This window comes from Dryas octopetala, chromosome 4 (assembly GCF_963921425.1).
Source record: "Dryas octopetala chromosome 4, drDryOcto1.1, whole genome shotgun sequence".
Taxonomy (NCBI): Eukaryota; Viridiplantae; Streptophyta; class Magnoliopsida; order Rosales; family Rosaceae; genus Dryas; species Dryas octopetala.
This window is the reverse complement of record NC_141369.1, coordinates 15,981,443-16,008,849: the sequence shown is the minus strand read 5'-3', so window position 1 is coordinate 16,008,849 and position 27,407 is coordinate 15,981,443. Positions and strand designations below refer to the sequence as shown.

The 27,407-nt window shown below is 34.0% G+C and overlaps 5 protein-coding genes and 1 pseudogene across 5 annotated transcripts; 4 read left to right on the top strand and 2 right to left on the bottom strand.

Moving 5' to 3' along the window:
- Window positions 1–1,680: 1,680 nt before the first annotated feature.
- LOC147287327 (acid phosphatase 1-like) lies at window positions 1,681–4,539 on the top strand. Its single transcript, XM_086240612.1, has 3 exons — window positions 1,681–2,081; window positions 3,312–3,521; window positions 4,166–4,539. Exons 1-3 carry the CDS (start codon window positions 1,681–1,683, stop codon window positions 4,341–4,343), a joined length of 789 nt encoding a protein of 262 aa, XP_086096738.1. The 3' UTR covers window positions 4,344–4,539.
- A 543-nt stretch (window positions 4,540–5,082) lies between these two features.
- Window positions 5,083–6,709, top strand: LOC147287326 (acid phosphatase 1-like). Its single transcript, XM_086242111.1, has 3 exons — window positions 5,083–5,441; window positions 6,157–6,366; window positions 6,529–6,709. Exons 1-3 carry the CDS (start codon window positions 5,083–5,085, stop codon window positions 6,707–6,709), a joined length of 750 nt encoding a protein of 249 aa, XP_086098237.1.
- A 2,878-nt stretch (window positions 6,710–9,587) lies between these two features.
- LOC147287325 (profilin-like) lies at window positions 9,588–12,306 on the top strand. The gene is made up of 3 exons (XM_086239410.1): window positions 9,588–9,779; window positions 10,282–10,419; window positions 11,835–12,306. The coding sequence occupies exons 1-3, from the start codon at window positions 9,657–9,659 to the stop codon at window positions 11,967–11,969; spliced, it is 396 nt and encodes a 131-aa protein (XP_086095536.1). The 5' UTR covers window positions 9,588–9,656; the 3' UTR covers window positions 11,970–12,306.
- A 2,812-nt stretch (window positions 12,307–15,118) lies between these two features.
- LOC147287324 (uncharacterized) lies at window positions 15,119–16,625 on the top strand. The gene is made up of 2 exons (XM_086241092.1): window positions 15,119–15,586; window positions 16,209–16,625. Exons 1-2 carry the CDS (start codon window positions 15,285–15,287, stop codon window positions 16,534–16,536), a joined length of 630 nt encoding a protein of 209 aa, XP_086097218.1. The 5' UTR covers window positions 15,119–15,284; the 3' UTR covers window positions 16,537–16,625.
- A 676-nt stretch (window positions 16,626–17,301) lies between these two features.
- Window positions 17,302–17,667, bottom strand: LOC147287323 (cysteine proteinase inhibitor 5 pseudogene; annotated as a pseudogene).
- Window positions 17,668–18,927: 1,260 nt separating this feature from the next.
- LOC147287322 (uncharacterized) lies at window positions 18,928–21,996 on the bottom strand. Its single transcript, XM_086242460.1, has 5 exons — window positions 21,902–21,996; window positions 21,070–21,627; window positions 19,600–21,006; window positions 19,352–19,512; window positions 18,928–19,080 (listed from the first exon to the last, which is right to left on the bottom strand). Exons 1-5 carry the CDS (start codon window positions 21,984–21,986, stop codon window positions 19,000–19,002), a joined length of 2,292 nt encoding a protein of 763 aa, XP_086098586.1. The 5' UTR covers window positions 21,987–21,996; the 3' UTR covers window positions 18,928–18,999.
- Window positions 21,997–27,407: the final 5,411 nt, after the last annotated feature.

Here is a 27,407-nt window from a genome sequence, read left to right as displayed (position 1 = left end):
GATATGACGACAACCACGATCCAACCATCATCGCCGAAAGACGAAGATGACAGGCCGGGAGGTGGGAACAGGCGGAGGCCGCGAATGTCCGATGCTTGGCGACAAGAAATTGAGAACGAAAACAAGGGGAGTAAAGATCTCCAGGTCTGAGCATAAAGCTCAAGCAAAAATCACCACAAAAAGGGTGAAGCAAAAGTCACCACCAAAGGGTGAAACAAACTCCACAAACAGGATAGATCTCAAGAAGAGAGATGAAAACTTCAAATCAAACCACCACTAAGAGGGTGGACAAAACACAAGAAAATTTGAAAAAAATCACCACAAAAGTGGGAGAAGCAGCACTCAAAGGGAGAGATGGGTGATAATCAAGCTTCTCTTCACATTGCAAAAAATCCTTAATTGGCAGAGAACAGTTTCAACACTTAAGTCACAAGTTGGGACTTCATGATATTCACTCTCCAACTTGAGGGGGAGTGTTACGAGAGTTATTCTCCTTAATTACAATTATTGCATATTATTACAGTTATTGTACAGTTATTACATTTAATTGCTTGTAATTAGTTTCCTAGGACAGTTTCTTTGTAACAGTTTCTTCACATCACCATATAAATGGTATGTATTCTGTGTAACTTTCTAATCAATAGGAAAATCAATATTCTTCCATATGCTCTATTCTTCCAAACTTAACAATTCCTAGTTGCAGTTGAAAAGGTTTCATAGAACAAATCCTTCTTGCAATGACAAAATTTGAATATGAAAATTTCCTAATTAAAAGCTAGCACAACTGTTTTCTTTGTGTCACATTTAAAGCACAACTTAATTTGCAGCTCTTGTTTCTATGTGGTTTAGTTTAACATTATTGTCACATTGTTATTTTTTCCAATTAAATTTATGCTATACGTAACAAAGTGATAACATCTGCAGAATGGGATGGCTTCTTTTGGCTTATTTTTTAGTGGTATAAAAGAATATGCCAATTGATAAGTTTTACCCCAAAAAAAAAAAGGCTATACCAATCAACAACAATATATTATTCACGTACGTACAGGCGTACAGCTAGTTCTTGTCTTTAAATCTTCAAATTAATCCAATCCAAAAGAAAAATCCTTCAGTTAAGATTTATAATTGGTAGTTGTGCATGCCAATCACTTTATATTTAAATTGATTACAATATTATATTTGATTAGGTTTGTTTTTTTTGGAGTATATGTGTGGCCGGTTTCACTTTTCATGATTTTGTATTTGATCTGTTTCTTACAGCTGGTCAAAAGAAATGTATTCTTTTCAAACCCAAGCTTTGTATGCATTGATATTCTTGAAAAAGCATAGAAATATTAGTAACATATTGAATATGTTAATATTTCAACATGGATGTGAAAAATGTGAAGTATTAATTAGTCTATCTAGCTAGCTAGCTAGCTAATTTAGGTAAACTTAAGCATAAAGCAATGAGAACAAATACCCAGGTGCATCGACCTCAAATAATCGAGTACTCCAACTCAATATGACTCATTATAACAATGGGAGTATAGGACAATTGGGCAAACGGCAAACCATAACTAGGGGCACCCAAGTAATTATCCTCAAAAGCTAGGGTCATTTAACTTTGTAGAGCCTATTTAAAGAACCAATATTGGCAATTCCAAGCAACAAATTAGTTTCCTCACCAAAATGCATGCCATGAAAATATTGCCACTACTCTTCTTGGTCTTCCTAGCCACAATTTTGGCAACAACCAAAGCTTATGACCCACCTACAACCCACAAGCTAATTCACCTCCTCCGGCCACAAGCGGGTTCCGGTGGCAGCCATGTTCCCGGCGTGTCGTGCCTGAGTTGGCGACTGGGTGTGGAAACTAACAACATCAGAGGCTGGACGACTGTTCCAGCAGAGTGTGAAGGGTATGTAGGACATTACATGCTTGGCCACCGGTACAGAAAAGACTCCAAAGTGGTTGCAAGGGAGGCTTTTCTCTATGCTAAGAGCCTCAATCTCACAAATGATGGAAAGAACTTATGGATATTTGATGTGGATGAGACTACACTCTCTAATCTTCCTTATTATGCTGAGAATGGATTTGGGTAAGTCATTAGTTAATATCCCTCAACTACATTTTGGTCTTATTTATTTGAAACCAAAAAAAAATTAGTTAATGTCGCCAAAATGATTATCAATTTATAAGTACAAATGAATGATTCTCATTTCTTTTATTTCCATTCCAATTCATACTAAAGCATTTGCGCGCGTTCTCTCTATTCTCACATTCACACTCATGTGCCAGAGATGTGGGAGAGTTTTGCCTATAAAATAATTAATGCTTATAAAAAATTAGAAATTAATTAAAGTTGGTTGATCTTGATCAATTACATACACTTAATTTGATGTTACGGATCGAGGCTTGACTTCTTTGTATATTTCCCATGCTATATGTATAGCTATATTTCCACGATTAATTTGCTTCAATATTTGGTTTAACAATTCACCTTGTAATAAAATCTGAAATATTTATTTTTTATATATTAATACCAAACTGTAATTTTGAAGTATTTTTCTTAGTAGTTTATACTACTAGTATTAATACTTTGACCTTCTAAATTATGGACTTTCACAAGCAATGTATTTATTGGAAAAAAGTACTAGCCTTATTCTTTCTTCTTTCAATAATAAAATTGTTCTCTCATTTTTTTCGTAACGCTCTACTCCTCTCCTTCATATTCTTAATGAATTTTTGTAATGCTTTTCTCTTTTAATTATTTCCCTATTTTAAGAGTACGTACGTCTAGCTCTCCTTTCATATATATTTTATTTGCTCTCTATCTCTCTCTTTTTTCTCTTCATGTTGATATTATACATCCAAATAATCATAAAGTTAAGAACAGTTATATGTGATGGCTCATCTATATGTCATTTATGATCTTTTAATGTTCCAAAAATTGAACAAAAGTTGCATGTGCTTTGTTTGGGCTTTGAAGCCCCCACTTTACCCAAAAAAAGAAAAGAATTAAGGAGTTGCATGTGCTTTTGGCTGATATAAAATTGCACCGCGACAAAGATAAACATAAAAAGTAATAGGGTATAATTAGGAGTTTATTATATTTTGAATTTTGGACACTTTAACTAACACACACACACATAGTCCAAATTGATCTGGTCAAAGTAGTTGATTCAAATGGAACAAAATTAATAAAAGCAATTAATCATTGAGAAATTCTAGAAATAAAATATTTTTGGATAATTTGGATGGTTGGCAGTTGGCACATCACATCATGTGATTTCTTTAAGAATTTTTTTTGTCGTGTTTGAAATTTCAGGGCGGAGGTATATAATTCCACTTCATTCGATGAGTGGGTCTACGAAGGCACAGCCCCAGCTTTGCCTGAGAGTCTTAAGCTGTACAAAAAGCTGTTAAAACTCGGAATTAAGGTTGCATTCATAACAGGAAGAGGAGAAGCTCAAAGAGATGTCACCGCAACCAATCTAAAGAATGTTGGATATCACACTTGGGAAAAGCTTGTACTCAAGTAAGCACATATATGCAATTTCCTACCTATATTTATTAACCAATCTAAAGAGTGCTTAATTATAATGTAGTTGTATTGTTTTACCAAAACAAAGCTACATTCTATTTGGAAAATGAGAAAATGTGAAAACAAATTTAAATTCGGTTTTTTCAAGAATGTACTTTATGAGTGGGCATATTTAAGCACTCTTATTTTGCAAATTTGCATTTCTCCATCTTATTTTAAAGGAAAGAGTGGAAAGTGTACAAAATTAAAATGTGAAAATCGTCACCCATAAAAAATTACACGCACAAACATTTTTTTTTATAAGTACAGATGCAAATTAACCTAAAGATTTATAATTTGTTTAATTTTGTTAATAATACCAAATTTATGTGGTTAATAATACCAAATTAACCTAAAGATTTATACTTAGTTTAGTGGTTAATTACTAGATGATGTATATGGTATACTGACGTACACTTCTATTGGGATCCAACTTTGGTAGACAAATTTGGAATCCCTTGTTTTAATATTGTTTTTTTTTTTTTTGGCCAGGGAATCAATTACTTGCATTAATATTGTTCCTTAATTAACCAAATATATAGGTTTTTCTTGTATTGGCTTGTATTGCATTAATATTGCATCTTTTGGTACGTTTGCAGGGGATCGTCTTATTCTGGTAACACATCACTTGTGTATAAATCAGCAGAGAGAAAGAAGATTGAGGAGAGTGGATATAGAATAATAGGGAACGCTGGTGATCAATGGAGTGATCTCTTGGGGACAAATGTCGGCAATCGGACCTTCAAGTTTCCTGATCCAATGTACTACATTAGTTGACTATATGATTGATTTTCCTTTTTCTTATTACAAAGAGATTTGAATAAGGCTCTATCGACCAAATAAAAAATGACACTGTGCTAAATACACCTTTTGGCCCTGATTTTCAACAAACAAAAAATGTATGTGAAGTACGTATTGTTCTGCCATAATGTTTGAGATCTTAAATTTAGATCTCAAATAATGTCTTATTACATATGAATGTTGTTTACTTGTTTAAAAAAAAATTAGGTTTTAAAGTGGGCTTATGTATGAATTTATGAAAATTTAAAATTCAAATTTAGAGCACAAATTTGAAATTTTTAGGTGTATTAATTGATCCCAAAAGGAGTATTCAAACTCGATCATAAAGGACAACGTACCATATACTATATGCAGTATAGTTAGTAATATACGGGTCGGCAGCAAAAACATGTATATCTATTATTCAGAATATTTGCTCTAAGAGTACAGTGAAAAAATCGGATATAATACGTGAATAGTATATGTATTATATGTTTGGATTTAAAATACACGTTTTTTTCGTATCTTTTGAAAAATATAAAAACCAAATTTTTAAAAAAAATTACATATGTACGCGTATAACCATATATAACTAGGGGTACCCAAGTAATTATCTCCAAAAGCTAGGGTCACTTAACTTGGTAGGGCCTATTTAAAGAAGCACGTACAATTGGTAATTCCAAGCAACAAATTAAGTTTCCTCGCAAAAATATAACAGGCATATATGCATACTACCATGAAAGTATTGGCAATGGCAGTACTCTTGTTCCTAGCCACAATCATGGCAACATTAACCCAAGGTTATGAGCCACCTACAACCAGCCATGTTCCCGGCGTGTCGTGCCTGAGTTGGCGACTGGGTGTAGAAACTAACAATGTGGTTGGCTGGAAGACTATTCCAGCAGAGTGTGAAGGCTATGTAAGGCACTACATGCTTGGCCACCAGCTCAGGGAAGACTCAAAAGTGGTTGCTAGGGAGGCTTTTCTCTATGCTAAGAGCCTCAACCTTACAAAGGATGGAAACAACTTATGGATATTTGATCTAGATGAGACTACACTCTCTAATCTCCCTTATTTTACTAAGCATGGATTTGGGTAAGTCTTTAGTTAATTAATATCGCAAAAATATTATACGTATAAATGATTCTCATTCTTTTCATTTCCATATATTTCATTTATTTCATTTTACATTTGGACTATCTCGCATTCTCACATCAATCATGTGCAAGAGTTATTGGGTCCATAAGTTAATAATGCTTTTAGAAAAAGATATCCACCCTCCGTTTTGCTTTTTCTCTATTTATTTTTGTTTGACTTTTAATTGTAAATTATAAATCTAAGGGTGTGTGAGTATGGACGAATCCAAAAAGGAGGACCATGGGGCAATGGACCCTATGAATGTTGATTTGGATCCGCCACTCTGGATGAGCAAAGCTGCAAAAGCGTTATAACCCTTGGATATTATGCATCTATGCATTTATAACTTTTAGATTTGTAATTAATGATTTGGATTGAAACTAGTAAAAATAAGCACACACAAAATCCATATCCATAAAAGAAATAAGAAGTTAATATATGCTAGCTAGTTGACCATCACAACTCACCTTGTAATAAAAGAAATAGGAAATTACCAAAAAAATCCAAAAAATTACCAATTGGTTAAACATCTCACCTTGTAACAAAATCTGAATAATTTATTCTCTTGTATAATTACTAGCAACAAATTCGATCAACAATGTTATTTTGCATTTGAATGGTAATAATTAAGCACTCTTAATAATATATAGTTTATACATCTATGAAATTTCAGGTTGGAGCCATTTAACATCACTTCATTCAATGAGTGGGTCTACAAAGGCAAAGCCCCAGCTTTGCCTGAGATTCTTAAACTGTACAAGAAGTTGTTGAAACTTGGAGTTAAGGTTGCAATCATATCAGGAAGAGCAGAAGATCAGAGAAATGTGACAATAACCAATTTGAAGAATGTGGGATATCACACTTGGGAAAAGATTATACTAAAGTAAGCACATATATATATATATATGCAAATTTCGATCTTTAGAGTTCTTTGATTTAAATTCGTATATTCATTAACTTTGCTTTCTTAATTAAGCAAAGAGATCGACTCTTTTATTGTATTGGTTTGGTGTTGTTCATATTTTAGTGACATTTTCGGTTGCAGGGGATCCTCTAATTCTGGCAACACAGCACTTGAGTTTAAATCAGCCGAGATAGAGAAGCTTAAGAAGAGTGGATATAGAATAATAGGCAACATTGGTGATCAATGGAGTGATCTCTTGGGGACAAATGTGGCCAACATTCGAACCTTCAAGTTGCCTGGTCCAATGTATTACCTTACTTGAATGTTGGTTTGTTTGTTTTTTTTTTTTTTTTTTTAGCTGAAGGGTTTGTATGTTTGAATAAGGTTTCATTGAACAAATAAAAAATGCCAATGTGCTAAATACACCATTTGGATTCTGGGCTATACAAGTCAAATTGGCCATCAGCTCCCCCTTCTCATTCCTTTTAGGGCATGTTTACTAATCACGAATGGAAATGGGAGGAATGGGAGGAATGTGATTAATGATTCTCATTTTTGTGTTTATTAATTAACATTTGAGAATTATTCACATTTTCATTCATGTGTTTATTAACATATAAGGGAATAGAAATGGATGTGGGACCCATATGAAATTAGGAATGATCGAGATTCATAATTTTGGAGGAATTGGATTCCTTAAGAGGGGTTCGGAATGGGAGATAGGGAATCGGAATAGAAATTTTATGTCCAGAATATCCTCACATATTTTCTGATAATCCAAAACTACCCTCACATATTTTTTGATGATCCAAAAATACCCTCTATAGCTAAAATCCAAAAACCATAAGATGACACCATACTCAATTTAGACGAGGTTAATATTTATTTTTTTGTATAATGAAGGCCTCTATTATTAGCATTTTAACATAGATTATATCAAATTTTTATTTTTTATTTTTACACCACATCAATATTTCTAAAATATTATAACTTATAATTAAAAGTATAAAAATTAATTTTTTCAAACTATTGTGGTATAATTTATTGTGGTAAAATTTTTTTTTTCTCATTTAAAAAATTTTGATTATTTAATAGTTGACATAAATATTATTAATTTTGTATAAAGGCATTTTAGTAATCAAACTTGTTTTGATTCTGATTCCTGCGGATTAGTAAAAACGTTTATGAGAATCAATTTTATTTTCATTATGATTCCTAATAATTGGTAAACATGTTAATGAGAATTGCTGGTTCCGATTTAGACTAATTCTGATTCATACTTATTCTAGTACTTACTCATTCTGATTCATGTTAATTCTGAGGATGTGTGCTACTGGCCTTTATACTTTTTGTCGGCTCATTTCCAACCATTATAATCCCATTAATTAATTATAGTGCTCATGTATTGTTATTGTAATCTTTGCTTCTTTTTCCTCCGTGCAAATCTATTGAACAAAAAAAGCATAGTCCACATTTCCACTACCGCATTAGAGTATCTTCAAGGAGTGCTCTAACTCACAGGTCCATTTGGTTAGTAGATTTGGAACTTGAGAATGAGTATGAAATTTCATATTATATTTGATAATTACATTTTTGGGAATGTAGTAATGTACTATATTTTATATGAGTATAAGATAAGATAATATGAAGAGGATAATTTGAAACCCTTTGACTCCCTTAGGTTTGCTCTTTTTATAGGAAAGCATTTATTGTGTATTCTTATTACCAAATTATTCTCATTATAAATTACTAAATAAATTTCAAACATAATATTAAAAAACAATTTTTGATTTCTATTACTCACAAACCAAACATTGGAATGATAATAATTTCATGGTTACCATTCTTAGCATTTTCAATCCAAAAAATCCCAATTGTTTCAAACCTTTTCTTTTTGCAATGGAATTTTTACGCTCATTCAATCGTATGATTCGTATCCAAATCTAACGGCTGAGAGGCGATCACTGACGCAACACCAACATGTTGTATAACGGTTCATTGGCCCCACCAAATTTCACTTTATCATTTATATATAGGCTTAATTATCGATTTACCACCCAAAACTGTAACTCATTCTCACTTTGTCACCTGAAAGTTTTTTTTTCCCAGATTAACACCTGTAACTTACATCAGTGTCCCAGATTACCACCTGTAACTTACATCCGTGTCTCATTTTACCTTATTCCGTCAACAATTCCGTTAAAAATGATGACCTGGCAGTTAATGCTGACGCGGCGAGTTGGATGTGCGCCATGTGTCACATCTTTTTTTGTATTTTCTGATTTTTTTTATTTTCCTATTTTTATAAACTTTGAAAATTAATTAAAAATAGCTCCGAACTTAGAAAAATATACAAAAAATTCCTATTGACTTGTCTTGACTAGTACTAATTTAATATAGGATCAAAATGCCAATTTTTCCTATAAAAATTTCCAGAAAATTGGAAAAGTCCAAATTTATTTCTAAAAAATTAAAATACTCTAAACTCTTTGAAAATTCATAGAATAATCTCCCAAACTCCCAAAAATATGAAGTCTGCACCGTTAGTTTTCTAAAACCTAACAATACCTTTCTCGTGAACATTTGTTACCCAAAAGACCTCTCAGTCTTAGAGGAAAATAAATTCTAGAAAAATTCTACAATTTCTGTAAATTCTCGAAATAATTCTCTAAAACAGAATTTTGGTAATTTTCAAAATATTTTTGAGAATTTGTCCAATAGTTTACGAAAATTCTAGAATTTATTTAATAGAGGGAAATTTATTTCAATTTTTTAGAAATAAATTTGGACATTCTAATTTTTTTTTAAATGTTTAAAGGGAAAATTGGTAATTTAACCTGATAGTAAATTAGTGCTAGTCAAGACGAGTCCGTAGGAATTTTCTATGTATTTGTTTGAGTTTAGAGTTATTTTTAATTAATTTTTAAAGTTTATAAAAATAAAAAAATAAAAAAATCTGAAAATAAAAGCAAAGATGTGACACGTAGCGTACATCTAGCGTGCCATATCAGTATTAACTGTCAAGTCATCATTTTTAACGGAATTGTTACAATCTTGCAAAATAATAATCTGGAATAAAAAATCTTTTAACTTTGAAAAGTGAAAATGAATTACAATTTTATGTGATAAATTGATAATTAAACCTTTATATATGTATATATATATATATATACATTTCTCCTTCTAACGAGAGAGTGTTCAGACCAAAGAAAATAATCAGAAAATAAATTTTCGTAAATTTTCATAAATCGAGACGATTCGATCAGAAAATGTCGTGGCAGACTTATGTCGACGAGCACTTGATGTGCGAGATCGACGGCAACCACCTCGCCTCCTCGGCCATCGTCGGTCACGACGGTAGTGTGTGGGCCCAGAGCTCCGGCTTCCCGAAGGTTCCTTCTACTACTTTCTCTGCTATTATGAATTTGATTTCGCTATTGTTTGGTTGTATGGATTCATTTCATTAGATCTGTGCAAATTGGCTCTGTTTGTTTGTTTTCCCGGAAAATTTGTGTTTTCGCGGCAAAGGAATCGGATTGGAAATGCAAGGACTCGTAATAGTAAAACCAATGGATACTGATTAAACACTACTACTCATGTTTTTCTCAGTGATTGCTCGATTTGATTTGTGATTTTGATATTTTTCGAAAGGATCTGTGCTCCGCATGTTGAAATTTTTGTTTTTGAGCTTCGTTTGGCTGCTGAGAAAATGTGTTCTGTTTTGCTGCCAATTTTCTTCGAATGCGAACAATGTATGATAGGAATTAAGATAGAGAATATGTGGCCTTTGCATCACAAGTACATTTGGTGTCCTGTGTTTTAGTTTTAGCTGTGGCTGTGTGAGCGTGACTGCGTGAGATTGATTTTCTTATTTATATATTTATTTATGCGCAGTTTAAGCCTGAAGAAATTACAGCGGTAATGAAAGATTTCGATGAGCCGGGGTCTCTTGCCCCAACTGGGCTACACCTTGGTGGCATAAAGTACATGGTTATTCAGGGGGAGGGTGGAGCTGTAATTCGTGGAAAAAAGGTTTGTTTATATTTTACTGATCTTTTTCTTCAAGTGGTTCTCGTTTATTATAGAATAGTTAATCATTTTGATATTATTGTTTCCATTCTGTTCTTGTAACTGCGCTTCAGTTTTATAACTTTGGTATTAAAAACATGTATCTCAACCGTTCATATCATGTGTAACTACTAAAAAACATGTTGTACCTTAGGAGAGTGTAAATATATATTCAACACATACTTAAGAGCATAGCGTGACATTTCTAATGGAGCGTTTTACTAAATTTTCCCTTCAAATTTCACAGTAAAAGTAGAGAAATGTACATGAAAAATCATATGTTTTAAGGAAAATTAGTCTATAGGCTTGCATTTCACATATGACATTGACATGTGGATGTGAAATGTGGACATTTTATACTCAAGTGTAATTGGTATGGCTATACACAAATTAATCCAATCATCAACCGGTTATTTCTAGGCTCGACAAGAGGGCATCTTGAGCTTAACTAGCTGAGCTTAAGCCACAATCAAAGCTTGTAAGTTGTATATTTGTAATGACCCCGAGCTTGAGCTTGATGGGACTTGGCTTGTCTGTATTATATTTTAGTATAATTATATGTCAATATAGATTTATATATTATACATAATAAGTACTATATTTTATATTAAAAAATATCCAATCCAAATGAGCCAAGTTCACAAGCCAGTTTGAGCTTGGTTCTAGACTTGTGGCAAGCTTGAGGCCAAGCTGACTTGATTGCAGTCCTAATCATGTATAACCTTTATTGAAATTTTGGACATTTTCTATTCCCATAATTTTTTTAGAGAAAGATCTATTCAAGTCATTATCTTAAAACACAGGATTATTAACTTGAATTGTCATAATAGTAAGCAATAGACTGTAAAGTATACTACATGAGGACCCATGTCATATGTAGGGGGCTGCATGGTTGTTTCACCTTTTTGACTTGTAAAACTGTCGACCATCAATTCCATCCTGCACTGGACATTCTACCTTCTGGCTTGCTGCTTATTGTATGGCTTTAGATAATGATTTGTCCTTTAAAAGGAATAATAATAGAGCTTCAAGAGTCCCACAAGTGGACCACCTTAATATTCCTCTCTTTGGTTTTTCTATTTCCTCTCTCTAAAGTACACAAACACGTGGCTGCCTAATTGCATATTCTTCATCTTTTATAAAGTTTAATAGAAAAGTCTCCCCAACAACTGGATGTCATTCATGAATTATGAGGTCCATCATTATTTCGGATGGAGCTATGCACACTTGCAACTGAATTTCCTTTTCTAAATGCATGTTCTTCTTGCTGTCTATGCAAGGTGGCTTTGGTCCATATGTCAGTGACTGATTCGATCTTTATGTGGGATTGCATCATTAGTGGTGTAATGAAGTTTAATTTGATTTGATTTCTACTGCAGGGATCTGGTGGCATTACTGTGAAGAAAACCGGCCAGGCTCTGATTTTCGGTATATACGAGGAGCCTTTGACTCCAGGACAGTGTAATATGATTGTGGAGAGGTTGGGAGATTACCTGATTGATCAGGGCCTGTAGCTTAACTCACCACCATCATGGTTTCCATATTTTGAATTTATCTATTTTTGGGCTTGCATCTACTTCTTGCTATGACCTGGAACTGGCACTGGTGTTGTTGCTGGAAAATAACCATGTGCAGACACAAGCAGTGACTATTGGTCTTTTAGGATTGCTTATTTCGACGATTTTCTTGTTTTCTTAATTTGTGTATTTATTCACCTAGCTGTTTGTTTGCTCCCATTGACTCTGCATTTTCTTTTTTGAAGTTCGGAATACACTTGGATTTCATCTTTATTATGATATGATAAAATGAAATATATTTTTTCTATGATAAAGAGAAATGATCTTGCATTTATTCAAGTAATGGCAGAATAGCTTCTTCTTTTCTTCTCTCCCACAAAGTAGTGGAGATTTATGGTAATTGCATGCAAGTGAGCAGGGTTCCTTTCAGTCCCAAAAAAGGGACGATCCTTGCATGCCAAGTCAATGTTCTCATGCTTGGCCCATGTTCTGAAACTCTCAGTTTAAGTCCAGTCCAGTCCAGTTTGGCCCATGAACTTAAACCCTATACATCTAAACAATTATTCTTACCTCTTTTTTTTAGAGGGCTACTATTTGCACATCCTTAAATTTCTTTCACACCTTTTAAAAAAAAAAAAAAAAAACTCAAGGGAAAAGACCATTTGGCCCTCCCCTCACCCACACACCCCCATCCCCATCTCCCCCCCCCCTCCCCCGTACACACCCCATCTTCCCATCTCCATCTTATTTTTTTCTTCTTCACCGTCGAAGCCCACCCCCCACCTTCCACCCTCCTCTCTCTCTCTCTCTCTCTCTCTCTCTCTCTCTCTCTCTCTCTCCTCTCACCTAAGCAGACAACCAAAAAAAAAAAAAATTTGCAGCGAGTTCGGCGGACCAGTGCCAAACTCGGTGGTTTCGTTCGACAGGTACCCGCCGAATAGAATAGGATTGTTCGGTGGGTACCTACCGAACGAAACCACCGGGTTCGGCACTGGTCCACCGAACCCGCTCCAATTTTTTTTTTTTTTGGTTTTCTTCTTCGGCGAGCTGGGTAGGTTAGGTGGTCGGCGTGGTCTTGGCGGCTCTGCATGCATGTGGCAAGTTGGGTGGGGGGAGGAGCGAGGGAGGGGGTGGGTTGTGTATGGAAGTTTGTGGTCTGTGGGGGTGGGCTGTGGGGGTGTGGCAGGGGGAGGGGAGGGCGATGGCAGAGGGAAGAAGAGAAATGGAAGGAGAAAAAGGAAAGGAGAGGGGGAGATAGAGAAGAGAAGGGAAGGGTTGAGCCACCGGCAACCCCGCCGGCGGTGGGGGTGGCTGAGGGAGGTGTCAGGGTGGGGTGTGTGTTGTCTGGGTTTTGGGAGGGGTGTGTATAAGTTGGGATATTTTGCTAATTGGGAGGGGTGTGTATATGAGAAATGTTAATTGTGAGAGGAGTGTGGGGGTGTGAAGTGAGAAAAAGTGAGAAAAAAGTGTGCAAAAAGAAATTTAGGGGTGTGCAAATAGCAGCACTCTTTTTTTAAGATGTTAATTGTCTTTTAACACTTTTCGTTGGGAAACAAAAATTGATAGAAAGTGTTGGAGCAATAAAAAAAAAAAAAGCAGCAATTTTGCATTCTTATCAATGGTCTTAAAAATAAATGTTGAAGTCAAAAAAAGTTGTATGTGTTGAATAAAGAGATAAAATCGTAGAAACCCGGGCTGGGAAAACACTTGAAAGTTGGACCCGATCAACATCGTGAAAAGATGATATTGATAGGTTGTTGAAGGTTGAGGTCCAAATGTGGATAAGGGCAGATAATGGTAGGTCGATCGGGTCAGGGCTGCAAGGACTATTCTATCTGAAGGTTCGCTTGACCATGGAGTCCTATCTCATCATGTACATATTAATTGATCCATTTTCATTCTCATAGCTTAGTCAAATTGACATTGACCCATATATGCTGGCCTTAATTACTTAACGGTCCCATTTCTCAAATATTTAGGTGATCGAGTTGCTATATATAATAAAGTATGTACGTACCGGGGGGGCCTAATCTAAATAATGTGGTCTAATTACATTTTGCAAGCATGATATGTGGACCAAAATCGACCGTTCATTCATATCATTTAAATTTATCTTTTATGTTACATTATGATATTGTTTGTCACATTAATTGATAACTTTAAATTATCAACGAAAATACAGATTAATAATTTAACATTCGTATAAAATAATTTATATAATGATAATCTTACAATTATTAGAACCTCATGTGATCTTTATCTTTCTTATTAAGTTATAAGAAAGAAAAATGTCACACCATATATCGTTAATGTGGGTTGGACATCTAATAATAAGCCCTTAGGGATCCTATATATTTGCCCTAACTATCAGGGTGTATCTATATATGCACAACAAAATCAATAAATCTTCATCTCTTTTCAACAACTATATATACATAATTTGTTAGGTTTTTATTTTTATTTATTTTATATATTTTGGTTCCTATGACTCTTGATAAGGAAGTAGCCGAAGGGCATGTTGGAGCAAGCCCATACCCATCTAAACAATGTGTCCTAATATTGGTACATCTAGAACAATCCTTTTGACCCACTCATAAATATTAATCTATTAATCATGCATGATATTAATTACATTATAAAAATAGATACTATGATCTAATATTAGGTGACTCAACTACGTACGTGGGTGGGTGGCTTAAAAGATGTAGAGCTTATCCTCTTTTGTTCGTTCGAACAAATAAGAAGGTCAATAAATTCAAACCCATGTGAGTGGAGAAGATAATGAGGAATCTTAGGATAAGGCATGCAATGAATTGAAAAAAAAAAAAAAAAAAAAAAACAAATTAACAAACAAACAAAACAATTTCAATAAGCAAATAAAAGATTTCAGGATGAGACAGTTGGGTGTATGAATCCTTGCATGCTGTCTAAGTTAATGGTCCACATTAATTTGTACCCATAATTTAAAAATAAAAAATAGTACCAACAATATATTTCTTTTTCTTTTTTCTTTTTTCTTTTTTTTTTTCTAAGACTAAAATCCAGTTCGTGTGTTGCCCACCTTACCTAAATATCATAAAATTTCTGTGCCTCTATGCATGTCATGAGCATATCATTTTATGGGAAGCAACCAAGTTAATCCATCAACTCTTTATAATATACATGTGTTATATAATATTTATTCATGATATACGTGTATATATATGTCCTTGCATATGAAGCTATACTTTGAAACATTATCCACAAGTTTTCTTCTTCTTCTTCTTCCTTCTTTCTTCTTCCTAAAGATCTAATCCGTACGTACCAGTATCTATGGGTGAAGGTGCTGAAAATCAAATGCTTCAAGGTCCATCTATGGATATCCCACAATATGATAACTATGCAAAAAGGGAAGATAATTGGGTGATCAAGAAAGCTGGAGATGATGATCATGATGGTATGTATGACACCACATCCACATCTTCAAATATCTCATCGACTTCTTCATCAATATCTGCAGACTTTGTAGATGATGCATCCTCATCAGCATCAGCATCATCATCATGTTCTTCTTCCTTGAATTCCGGTGGATCTTTGTATGACTTGTCAGATCTCATGGCCCAGTTACCCATCAGGTAAGAAAAACAAAATTAAGTTATAAATTTCATGATTTATTTTTATTTTTCATCTATACCATTCTAAATTTCTGAGTGTCTATATATACATCATGCTCCAATCTGAATATTTCTGAATGCACAAATTTTAGAATAGTCCATGTCTCCACGATGCTTTTATGTTTTGGATCTCGGATAGTTTTAGCATTTATATATATTGATCACGAGAATTTTTCAAAAAATTATGTACGTCAAGATATTAAACTTTAAATCTGAATTATAAATTAGTTAGGCCGGTAAAAATTTGTTTAAATGTATGGTGTAGATCAAGAGTCTTACAACAATACATACGTACATACCAGATATATCTAATAAGAGAATATCAATTAATTACCCTTCATGTCATTACGTACTTTTGCATAAATTAATACCAATTACCCTTCATGTCATTATGTACGTACTTTTTTAGTTCAGATAATCTGAACTAAAAAAGTTTAAATTTCAAAGTAAATACCAATTTAATTTCTGTACAATCTCTAATTAAGAATGAAACATCTATATAATTAAGCTTCTTGCTTATGAATTTCTTATTACATGCATGCATATATATAGGCTAATAAAACTTGTAATTATGTATGTACAGGAGAGGACTTTCCAAGTATTTTCAAGGGAAGTGCCAGTCTTTTACATCCTTATCAAAGGTGAAGAGCATTGAAGATCTTGCAAAGAAAGAGAGTCCTTATAATCAAAGAAAAGCACTACTCCTAAAAGCAAGTAAGAGCTATGGGGGTGGCTTGGGTACCCACAGATCATCACCATATGTAACTAAGACTAAGAAGGCCTCACCAATATCATCATCAAGAGGTTCATTGTCATCAAATTTATCTTTTCGGAGTAGATCATCATCAAGAGGCAGCTCTTTAGGTATTAATACGCTCCTCCCTCCAATTCCTGTAACAAAGAGAGTTTAACGTAGGTACATACGTATGTACATGTGCATGTACGTGTACGTGTATATATATATATATATATAACAGAAAATGAACCCTGTAATTAATTTGTTGATCTTGTATTAATACGATATCAGTAGAGCTAGACTAGCTAGATTTCTTCTAGCTTCAGCTACATAAATTTTTATTGTTTTTAACATCCAGCATTCTCATGAATAAGGGTATAATCATCCATTATCGAATTTAAGTAACGAATGTAAATTATAATTTTATTTCTAGTACTGTATTTAAAATATTATCGGCTCATCTACGGTGGTCAGCGGTGCACTGACATCAAGGGCTGGAAAAAGAGGAGGGGATGGGTGGAGCATTTGGGTTACAATTAGAAAGTCCCCTTTCTTTATGATGGTATAGCTAGATAAAGAGTTTCAGGTGCATGTATAACTTAACCACATTATTAACCTTCAAAATATATCGAATAGAAAATTATGGACCAGAGATAACAAACAAAAATAATTGAACAAAAAAAAAAAAAGCAAACACAAATATTTTAGAGAGTTAAGAAAATTTGGCACCAATAGAATTTCCAAATCAGAACAAGATAACCAAAAGAAAAACTCAACACAAACACAAAAGATTATAGAAAATTAAGTCTCATCCGTTTGGATACCAACTTTTATTATTACATTCTCAATTTCTGTATTGCAATGAAAGATGATACAACTAAAGTCATATAAATTGACATCCTCCAAAGAAAAATTATGAGATCGATCGATCATCTAATATTTAGTTTGAATATTGAACAAAGGAGATCAATTTCTTAAACTTGGCCCAAGGCTTCTCCAAGACAACAGCCTTATAATTCACGGTGGAAGGCACTTCACTATTCTTGACTGTAATGAAAAGTCGATAAGCAGTCCCCGATTCAATTCGGGACTCGCCCTTGAACACCATCATAAAGATCAAGCTCTTCTGAGCTCGCTTATTGTACTCCGAAACTGCAAACTCTGCGATCTCTTTCACATGTGGGTCACTAAGGTACGTTATGGGCCTCCAAGCACCAAGTGGACTAGGGGCAATTTTTTCAGTCGCTACGGTGAGCAAAGGGAAGAGGAGAGCAAAGAGTGCAAGGAGGAAGTAGTGAGCACTCATGGTCGACACTTTCTTTTTGTTCAAGTTTCTTGACTAGCTAGGTTTCTTAGTAGTCAAAATTCTAAGTGTTGAGGGAGGGATTTGTTGGTGCATGGTTTATATTGCTGGTGGTTGGATGTGAGAATAGGCAAGCAATTAATAAGAGATTTGGTGCATATGGGAGGAAATGGAAAGCAATTCAAGGATTTGGTGCATACGGGGGAAATGGCAAGTAATTTAAGGATTTGGTGCATATGGGAAGAAATGACAAGCAATCGAAGGAGTTGTTATTTTGTTGGGGGGTCTTGTTTGAAAAAAGCAATATGTGACCAAAATCTTTGGTTTTGGTAATTTGGTCTTTTCCATTTTTAGGATTTTTCTATTTTTATATTGTTTTTGGTAATCACTAATTAAAAAAATGATGGAAAAGATATACTCGTTATAAATTTCCATATTACGGATGTTTATATTTGTTATGTACATTACTCTCATCACGTGATGAAAAAAAAAAAAAAAAACACATAAGGTGTATGCACCGCTTTTTCCCATACACACCAAATCCTTCTATATATGATCTATTAGGTTGGTCCATCACTAGCTATACATACATGCACCACCATTAGCTGTTTTGTTATAAAATAATTGAATGTATTAAATTATTATTAAATAATGCATTTAATAGTTTTATTAAACAAATGAAATTTTAGAGTTTCAAAAAATTTCAACAAGCCTCGTGAGGGCAACTTATAAAAAAAAAGTAATATATAAAATTAACACTTATTATATGCTTAAAGATAATAGAAAAGGTTATTGTGACAACCGACCAATTGATCCTCTATGACCTAACTCGTATGAATCCATTGTAATTATAAAATTTAACATTAAGTATTTTAAGCCTATGTGAAATATGCAGTTGTTAGAGTAGTTTAGTTGGCATGGTCATAAAATTACTCCTCTCTGCTCCTAAGTTAAATTCTCCATTCGCCCTTAATTTATTATTATTATTTTTTTTTTTTATAAAAAAAGCCCCCATAAAATATATGTAAGGTTCACAAAATCCATATACATTTCAATTTAAATGGATAAAGAGATCATTGCTAAAACAAATTGGGAACTTAAAATGATGAATCCGATAATACATCAAATCTAACCAAATTTGTACTATATTCTAAAATAAAATATAAAAAATGCTTCAATATCATGACAAATAAAAATAAAAAAAAAGCTATAGGGGTCAAGGGTTGGTTGACCCCATTGCCCCCACCATGTGTTTCGCCACTGCACACAGCCATTCTACAGACACTCTTGAGAGGAAGAGTTGAGTCAGAATATTAGATGTTAAGGCTTGAAGATTCATGGAGAGGTGACTGTTCGGCTGCGAATTCTGCTTGATCGCCTCAGCGGAGTTGTAATCTCTCCATCTTTACCACCCTCCTAATTTGACATACAAAAGAACAACAAGAAATGATTAATTATGGTGATCCAGATAACATTCGTCTCAAAAACACATCTTTTTTGAACATTGCCTCAAACAGTATAACCAGCAGGCATCAATCATGTGTTTGCATAAATCCCAGCATTCAAATGTTATATTATGTTATGAATTCAATCAATAGTTAAGTATAGTTTTGATGGAAAAATTATTGGCATCATAAAATTGATAATGAAAAGTAAAACCAGATTACTGCAATCAAAAATTGCTCACCTTTTTCTTCATAATCTTCCCAGAAGTTTTGCTTCCATATGAAGGGGAGTCCATGGAAGAAAACTCTGACATAGGCAGAAGCTGGGATTGAATAGAAACTGAATGAACCTTGCTGCTCCCTAACTTCTTCTCTGAAGACATAGAATAGTTGCTTTCTTCACCTCTTCTGATCTTGCTGCTTTCTAACTTCTTCTCTGAAGAAATAGAATAGTTGCTTTCTTCTCCTCTTCTCATCTTTCTTTTCATACCACGACTCCTTAGAGAGCTGCTGACCTCTGCAACTGAAAACTCGCCAAGCAATTCAATTGTCGGAGCCTGGCTATGGTAACACTCTTCAGAAGCTGCCTCAGTTGCAGAAGATAAGGACATCCTTTTGAAGGAAGAGTAAATAGGCCCAATGCTATTATCATCTCCCCTGTTGGGAAGTACTGAATTGTATTTCTCTGCTATCACAGACTCAGAATCCGGCTTTAAGAGTTGAGAAGAGTCATTCCCATTGATTTTCTTCTGCTCAATTATCAGAGTTCTGGCACAAGGTTTTGCTACCATAGAAGAATCCTTTTTGGTAGCTTTCTTTTGTTTATAGTGAAATGCCAAAACGAAAGATGCAGCAACAATCAATGAAAATATCGAAACCCCAACAGCAGCTATGTGAAACATTTTGGATCCCATGAGGTTGATTATCTTCTCCCTCCAGTTCTCTTCTGCTTCGGTATCGAGAATCTCATCAAGGCCTGTGTTCTCTTCACTATCCATGGTCTCTGTGTTAACAAGTTGATCAGCTGGCATGTTAGTGAAACCTTCTAGTCCTTTCATTTTGCTCTCAACAATTCCATCAGTTGGCTCCATTGCAATCTCACCTTCTTCTTTTTCAAAAGAAACATCAGACACTAGATTGTGATGATCAACCTCATCAGACATGGATGGTTTCTGATAATGTTGAAAAGTTTCATACTTTCCTGGAATTTCATCCCCCTCCAACTCAGAATTCTCAACCATCTGATCAGAAATCTCTTCAATTTCTTCAGCTTGTGGCTCTGCCAGGTCTCTCAGATCATCAGCAGGTTCTACAGCTCCCAAGTTCTCATCTTCAACCCTCCCTTCATCCTCGACCCCCTCATCATCAATGACTCTCTGCTGTTCTTCCATTAAACCCATTTGTGTCTCTTTTCTTTGTCCCATAACTTCACTTTCACTCTCATGTTTCTTTACTAATAAAGGTTCAACCACCTTTACCTCCTCAATCCCCATTTCAATAGCTCCTTTGATTACTTCCACTGAACCCATATCTGTTTGATCCCAAAGATTACTTCCACTTTCAAGTTTCTTCAGAATAGCAGCTTCAAATGTATCATTCTGAATCCTGCAATACCCATCTTCAACACCCTCAAAGAGGGTTTCATGGTTCATAGAAGATAAGTGTGAGGCAAAGAGTACTAGAACCATAAAAAGAAGCAAACTCTTCAATACCCCTTTCAAATTGCAACCCTTCTCTTCCTCAACCTCCTCATTTTCCTCATCACTTTCCACCATTTCCTCATCACTACCCTCCATTTCTTCATCACTCCCGTCAACTTTTTGCTTCAGAAAAGCATCATTTTCCTCATCAATAGCATTCCGGGATTCAGAAGAACCACTTCTACTATTCCCCTCAACTCTTTGCTTTAGAAAATCATCAATTTCCTCATCAATAGCCTTCTGGGATTCAAAAGAACCACTTCTACTATTCCCCTCAACTCTTTGCTTTAGAAAATCATCAATTTCCTCATCAATAGCCTTCTGGGATTCAAAAGAACCACTTCTACTAGTACTCAAACTCAACCCATCATTTGCTTCTTCAATGCTATTGTCTAGGCCAAGAAAGAGCTCACGGCGCCTATTGGGCTTGTACCGGAGGAATTGAGGTCTGGGAGAAAGGTAATTCTTTATGGGATCATAAGGCATTGGAGACAAACCATCATCAGGAAGAGCATTTTGCTCATCACCATGGCATTGAAAAACTGGAGGATGGCTTAATGGCAAGGCTTGAGACAGAGAATCATTAGCATCAAGAATGGCTAAAGGGGATTTTGGATCAACAATTGGGGCCTTTTCAACATGGGTATTGGGAAAAATTGGTTCAGAAGACTCATTTCTTTCACCTAAGATGTTCTTTCTTGAAACAATGGCCTTGGAAGCTGCGGAAATAGTGGGGGACATGTAGTTCTTTGTCATTGATATCTTTGGGTTCTGCAAATTGGAGTTGACCATTTGCTGATAATAGTGATCATTTTCATCTGCATATTCAAAAATGCAACTTTCTTGGTACAATCTAAAGACTAAAACATTTACAGAATCATAAGAGTTCTAATGCTTCGTTTAGTTACCAAGAAAACAGAAATTGCAGTACATTTCCTGAACTTTTAACCATGAACTATTATTAGCACTTTGCACTTCTTTCTTTCCTTTTAGAAACCAATGTTTTCTTGCAAATCAAAACTACAGCATATAAAGATAGATAGATAGAGAGAGAGAGAGAGAGAGAGAGAGAGAGAGAGAGAGAGAGAGAACCAGATGAAGAGGGTTTTTGAGTTACAGAGGGATTTGTGGGCGTTGAACTTTGAATTGATGAAAAACCCTTGTCAGTACCCTCCATTTCTTTGCCTTCTTTCTTGTTTCTTGGTCACAGACTAACACTGGATGTGTATATTTCTGGCGCTCAGAGTGGTCTAGTATTTGTTTGCGTTGCAAAAATGAGAGGGAAAACACAAAACACTTCGGTTGTGAACTTCAACTGTGAAGGAAGAGCGTGGAGACGACCGTTGGAGATTCCCATATATACCCTTCATTTTGAAATTTATGACCGTTGGAATTGCCAGGTTTGCAACGGCTCCAAAACTGGTTATTCTGACGTGGATAATATAATTCATATCTAAATAACAATTTTGGGACATGTTTGGTACACTGCATTAGACTGGAGTAAATATTGCATGTCAGTTGTTTGGTGTCAACTTATATTATTTAATTATTTGACTATATAAATCAAACTAGGCTTTTAATACTCTCTTTTTCTTACTAACTAATACAACCTACACACCTTGAATTAGATAATACACGCTTAATTATAAATACTTGGAAAAACAAAAACACTTTTTTTACGTGAAAACCAACAGACCTATTTTCATTTTCTTCTTCCTAAGGTTATTCTATGCTATGTTCTCCACAAGTAATTCTCTTCGCTCTTCTCTCTCTCTCTCTCTCTCTCTCTCTCCAATATGCTTCTTTTTGCTTCTTCTCTATTCTTCTCTCTTCATCTTCTCTTTATTTATATATTTTCTCTTCTATGCATGGTGTCTGATTACTTTTCTTATCATTTCTTTTAAATTTATTCAATTATGAGAATGAGTTAGTTCATATCATCTTGTCCTATAGATCTTGGCAAAAACATAAGAAAAAAAATTTATTGTCATATGAATCTTGCCAAAAATAATTTGTCATATGAATTTCAATTTTCACTAAGTTATCAAAAAAAAAAAGTTTGACCTGCTGCTATCCGATGGAGCACCAAACACAATATAACTTAGTCATATTGTTTATTCAAAACAGTACCAAACGCCTAATAATATTCTAGATAAACAGTTAATACTCTTCGGAATAAATTAATACTATCCGATATAAATTAATCAGTACAGTCCGACGTACTAAACGAAATGTCCTAAAGATTGAACGGCCTAACACAAGAAAATATTTCATGCGGTACAGTTTTAAGTTGTCGATTGAAGAGTATAAGTTGTCGGTCAATCGACAATGTTGACAATTGATCCGCTATTATCATTGTTATTCAATTATATTTGGTAATATAGGATGTCTTGAGCCAATTTTCGCGCATCAGACTAATCTCTTGGACCGGTCAAAGACATGCAACTCACATCGAGTTTAGGGAATTCACAAGGGACTTTACCTCCCTTGTTACTCCGGTTATATTTGATAATAACATTAACATGATAATTATACAAATGTCTTTTAAATATATGTTACATACTTACATGTAAAAATTTAAAACACCAGTATAAGAAATTTAAAACACCAATACTTGTAAGCTGAATTGATTGCAAACACACCTAAAAATAATGGCCCAAATTATTAGGCTTGGATCACTTTTAAAACATCAATCCATGGTCATGGCCCAAGTAAGTAAGAAGGCGACATCACTTGATTATTTGGGCTGAAAGCTTATCAACCAAAACTTTCTTGAAGCTGTGGGCTGACAGCGAGGACAAGCCCAACGTACGTATAGTGCATTATTGATTATTCTATACGTACCATATGTTTTTAAATTTTCTCTCTTTTATTTTTATTTTATTTTTCGTTAGCTAACAGAAATTATGAAATTGCTTCTTGTATGCCAATACTAGCTTCGTGTTGACACACTCCAAGACCAAGTAGTTTAAAGCTTTATTTATTTTTTCTCACTGAAATAATATAATCATATCTCATTACTCTACCATTCTTTACCATTTGAGTTAAGACTGTTAAGTCACTTTAATTTAATCAAAGTATTTGACATTACTGATTATTCATGCTATATGCTACATTGTAGTTTACACTTTCGGTCATTCATAATGTGACAACACATGGTTTTTTTAAAATTTGATCACAAGTTAAGGTTGGATTACTTCAATGGATTGTATTATGGTGCTGGCACCACATAGCCACAAAGACATATGTGAGCTGTTGGATGATTGGTTCACCTTTTTATATTTTAGAGTATAATTTTTGAATCATTAAATCTGTCTGTATCCCATGCGAATATCTGTATAGTAATTAATTTTTACACTCAATTTAGTCAAATTTTATCCTCAATATCAAAAAAGAATCCAATCAAGTCAAATCCAATTCAATTGGACCAAAAAAAAAAAGAAAACCGATTCAAATTGGTTGGATTAATGTAATGAATGGATCGGTTTCCTTGATGTACAAATAAATTTTTGAACATCATTAAGATTGGGGATGTTACCCATAAAGTCAAAAGTTTTTGAAAATACATATTTCTATTCAAACCTCATCAAAGAGGGTACGTAGATCAATTAGTCGGTCAAATTAAAGACTTGGGTAGTGATTGTAGTGAACTTGTTATGCATTGAGAAGCCAAACAAAACCTTATCTAAGTCGAAAGACCCCAACGTACCGACAAAAGGACAATTAGGGAGTGAAGCAATGGCGGTGAAGCACTTTCCTTTGAATAGTGCTTTGCACATGAGACTTGTGATCGAGAGGCCAAAGATAACGTGTAATGGTTTTTGAAACACAGAAAAGTCCAAGTGGAAATCTGTACGGTGATTAATGCATGCGACTTTTGACTAATTAAATAATCTTTCAAACCCACAAAGCTCTAGAAAGTAATTAAACTAATCCCACAATATTTGCATTTATTACTCAGATATTTGAATCGATTAAAATTTAAAACAAGGAGCGATTATCTTAATGCTTTTGAAATCTTGGTGCTTATTTTTAGTTGTTCAAAAAGCACAATGAGATGAGATGTGACGAAAGCATAGCCGCTCAACCAAACATATTCGACCTTCCTGTCCTCGTGGGAAGTGCTTTTTTGAAACAAATTGTATAAAAAGACTTGTGGTTTCAGTGTTTGAATCAGAAATTCAGAAGAGACATACTGGTTTATTAGCGGGGGAATATTTTAACTAATCTTGTTTGCAGTTCTCAACGTCTCTTATTTTTCTGTTCAAACATTTGTGGTTTAACCTGTTGTCATTTATATGTTTGTTTACTGTTCATATTTGACGGGATATGTTTTCTTGATAACATGTTAACTAAACTTGTTTGAATATATGTGTAGTTGCATATTCACAATCTCATAAAATAATATGTCAATCAAATATCTAATTAGAGAATATTAGTTTACATTTTATTGATATTAGAACATCTAATTCGAAATTAAATAGCAATGAGGAAAAGACCAAAATATTATATATTATAAGTTCTAATGCAATGTTTACATTCAAATTCGGATCCCCTACTTATTTTACTTAACTTTTAATCTGAATTATATATTGTAAATCTAAAGATATGTGAGTAAAAGAGAAAATTGATTTATAATATATTTTAAATGTGTACGGGTTATGTCTTTACATGAACTCTTATGTTATAAGTAATAAATAGTTAAAATTGGAACGAGTAAAAAAAAAAAAAAAAGCGGAAAACCTAAGTCATTTATTCATGTCATTTGAGTCAGGGTTCATGGTAAAATAATTTATGTACTTTTTCAATTTGTCCCTTATAATTGTAATCACATCTTTTTGTTACCATATATGTTTTGGTTTACTAATTTTCATGTCTAGGTTGAGGACAGTCCTAGCTCATTGACTAGCTAACTATTGTACTTCTATCTAACTATAAATAAAGTCCCATTTTTTCAAGAAAAAAAGAAGAAAGATATTTGATTATTGGTGAATTTAACTTTATACGTAAAGCTTCTCATGCAAAAGAAGCCTCCCCACGTATAACATTAAAGATTTGCAGTAACTTTGACAATATTAAAAACAATTAAAGGATTTGTAGTAACTTTGGTGAGATGTGGAAATGTGGAATCTATTTGGCTTTATCAAAAGTAGAACAACATCCATTTCACAAACAATGAGGACTTTAGAAGGATCGGGTGCCAAAAATTGCAGCCTTCGATACACCTTTTTTTTTTTTTTTTTTTTTTTTTTTTCCAGTACTTTTGAACTTTGATACACTTTATGTTCTTTTTTGGAATTGTATTATTGTTTTTAATGAGATTTATAAATGAACAAGGAGCTAAAGGTTGTACATGAAAAGCCAAAGCAGTCATGGAAATACAAATGGACAAAAGGTGGAAATAAAAGGTGATCGACAAATTCATGAATATGTAACATTTTTTAAAGTATTTACTTAATCATCCATTCTAATCTAATTTAATAATTACAAAACAGATTCTTATTCAAAGATATTATTTTAAAATTTTATTTAGAAATTAAATTATTAGAAAGCAAATTGCATTCTCTCCAACTCTATAAAGAAATGCTAGTTATCTTTTTTTTTTTCTTCTAATGTGCAGTATAAATTTATGATTCGAACTGTTCATTTTTTAGATAACTTTGTAAAGATTATCTTTGTAAAAAAATTAATTAAATTGAAAATTATTTAGTCATCAAACTATTACCAAATAAATATACAGTTTACAGTTGTTGGATAACCAAGTTGGAAAGACCATATAATTACCTACAATGCACCCAAGTTCGATCTACACTCTCTCCAACTAAAAAAAAAAAAATATATATATATATATACAGTTTTGATAACATATAGATTCATTTGATAACAGTTAAATGATGAATCAATTTTCAATTTTGTTATTTTTTTAAAAAATGACCTTTACATAAAAAAAAAAAAAAAAAAGAACAATTCTAATCATGAAGTACACTATGAATTAGAAGAAATATGAAAGAAAGTAAAAAGGTATAAAGAAAAGATGAAAATGAAAAGGTGGATAGCATTCATCAATTTATATTAGGTCTAGATGCCCGTTTTCCCTCTAATCACTAGGAGTGGGTGGCAGTCAGCTTGGGGCTCAATCCGCCATTGCTCACACAACCATTGGTCAGAGTGGGTTTAGGTTAGTCAAAATGGTGGTCAGAGCGGTCAGGGTTCGGTAAAGTCGACAAAGCATTTCTCTCTCTCTCTCTCTCTCTCTCTCTCTCTCTCACCTGGGTCTCTCTCTCTCTTGCCTAGGTCTCTGTCTCTCTCTGTCTTGCCGAAAAAAATGGCACTACGCCACTCTTTCTCGCCTGGTCTCTATCTCTCTTTTGTATGGGTCTCTATCATACTCTCTCTCTCGGTAGAGGACGAAACTCAAAACCAAACCGGCGTCTATCGGGTTGGGTCGGCTTTGGATTTTTTTGTCGGTGAGTCGGTTGGAGCATCAGCTTGGACGGGTTAATGCCCACCCATACTAATCACGTTTGTTGATTTAGAATAACGACTTGTCGTTTCATCCGTCCGTAAAATGTGATACGAAAGGAAAGGGGGGCTATTC

Bases quoted from the DNA above. Each gene is read 5' to 3' on its own strand.
- LOC147287326 (XM_086242111.1), top strand. From the start codon at position 5,083: ATGAAAGTATTGGCAATGGCAGTACTCTTGTTCCTAGCCACAATCATG. The intron at 5,442-6,156 runs GTAAGTCTTTAG...ATGAAATTTCAG, and splicing joins TTTACTAAGCATGGATTTGG to GTTGGAGCCATTTAACATCA. The intron at 6,367-6,528 runs GTAAGCACATAT...TTTCGGTTGCAG, and splicing joins TGGGAAAAGATTATACTAAA to GGGATCCTCTAATTCTGGCA.
- LOC147287327 (XM_086240612.1), top strand. From the start codon at position 1,681: ATGAAAATATTGCCACTACTCTTCTTGGTCTTCCTAGCCACAATTTTG. The intron at 2,082-3,311 runs GTAAGTCATTAG...TTGAAATTTCAG, and splicing joins TATGCTGAGAATGGATTTGG to GGCGGAGGTATATAATTCCA. The intron at 3,522-4,165 runs GTAAGCACATAT...GTACGTTTGCAG, and splicing joins TGGGAAAAGCTTGTACTCAA to GGGATCGTCTTATTCTGGTA.
- LOC147287322 (XM_086242460.1), bottom strand. From the start codon at position 21,986: ATGGAGGGTACTGACAAGGGTTTTTCATCAATTCAAAGTTCAACGCCC. The intron at 19,513-19,599 runs GTATGAAAAGAA...AGATCAGAAGAG, and splicing joins CAGCTCTCTAAGGAGTCGTG to GTGAAGAAAGCAACTATTCT. The intron at 19,081-19,351 runs GTGAGCAATTTT...ATGTCAAATTAG, and splicing joins GGAAGATTATGAAGAAAAAG to GAGGGTGGTAAAGATGGAGA.
- LOC147287324 (XM_086241092.1), top strand. From the start codon at position 15,285: ATGGGTGAAGGTGCTGAAAATCAAATGCTTCAAGGTCCATCTATGGAT. The intron at 15,587-16,208 runs GTAAGAAAAACA...ATGTATGTACAG, and splicing joins ATGGCCCAGTTACCCATCAG to GAGAGGACTTTCCAAGTATT.
- LOC147287325 (XM_086239410.1), top strand. From the start codon at position 9,657: ATGTCGTGGCAGACTTATGTCGACGAGCACTTGATGTGCGAGATCGAC. The intron at 9,780-10,281 runs GTTCCTTCTACT...ATTTATGCGCAG, and splicing joins AGAGCTCCGGCTTCCCGAAG to TTTAAGCCTGAAGAAATTAC. The intron at 10,420-11,834 runs GTTTGTTTATAT...TTTCTACTGCAG, and splicing joins CTGTAATTCGTGGAAAAAAG to GGATCTGGTGGCATTACTGT.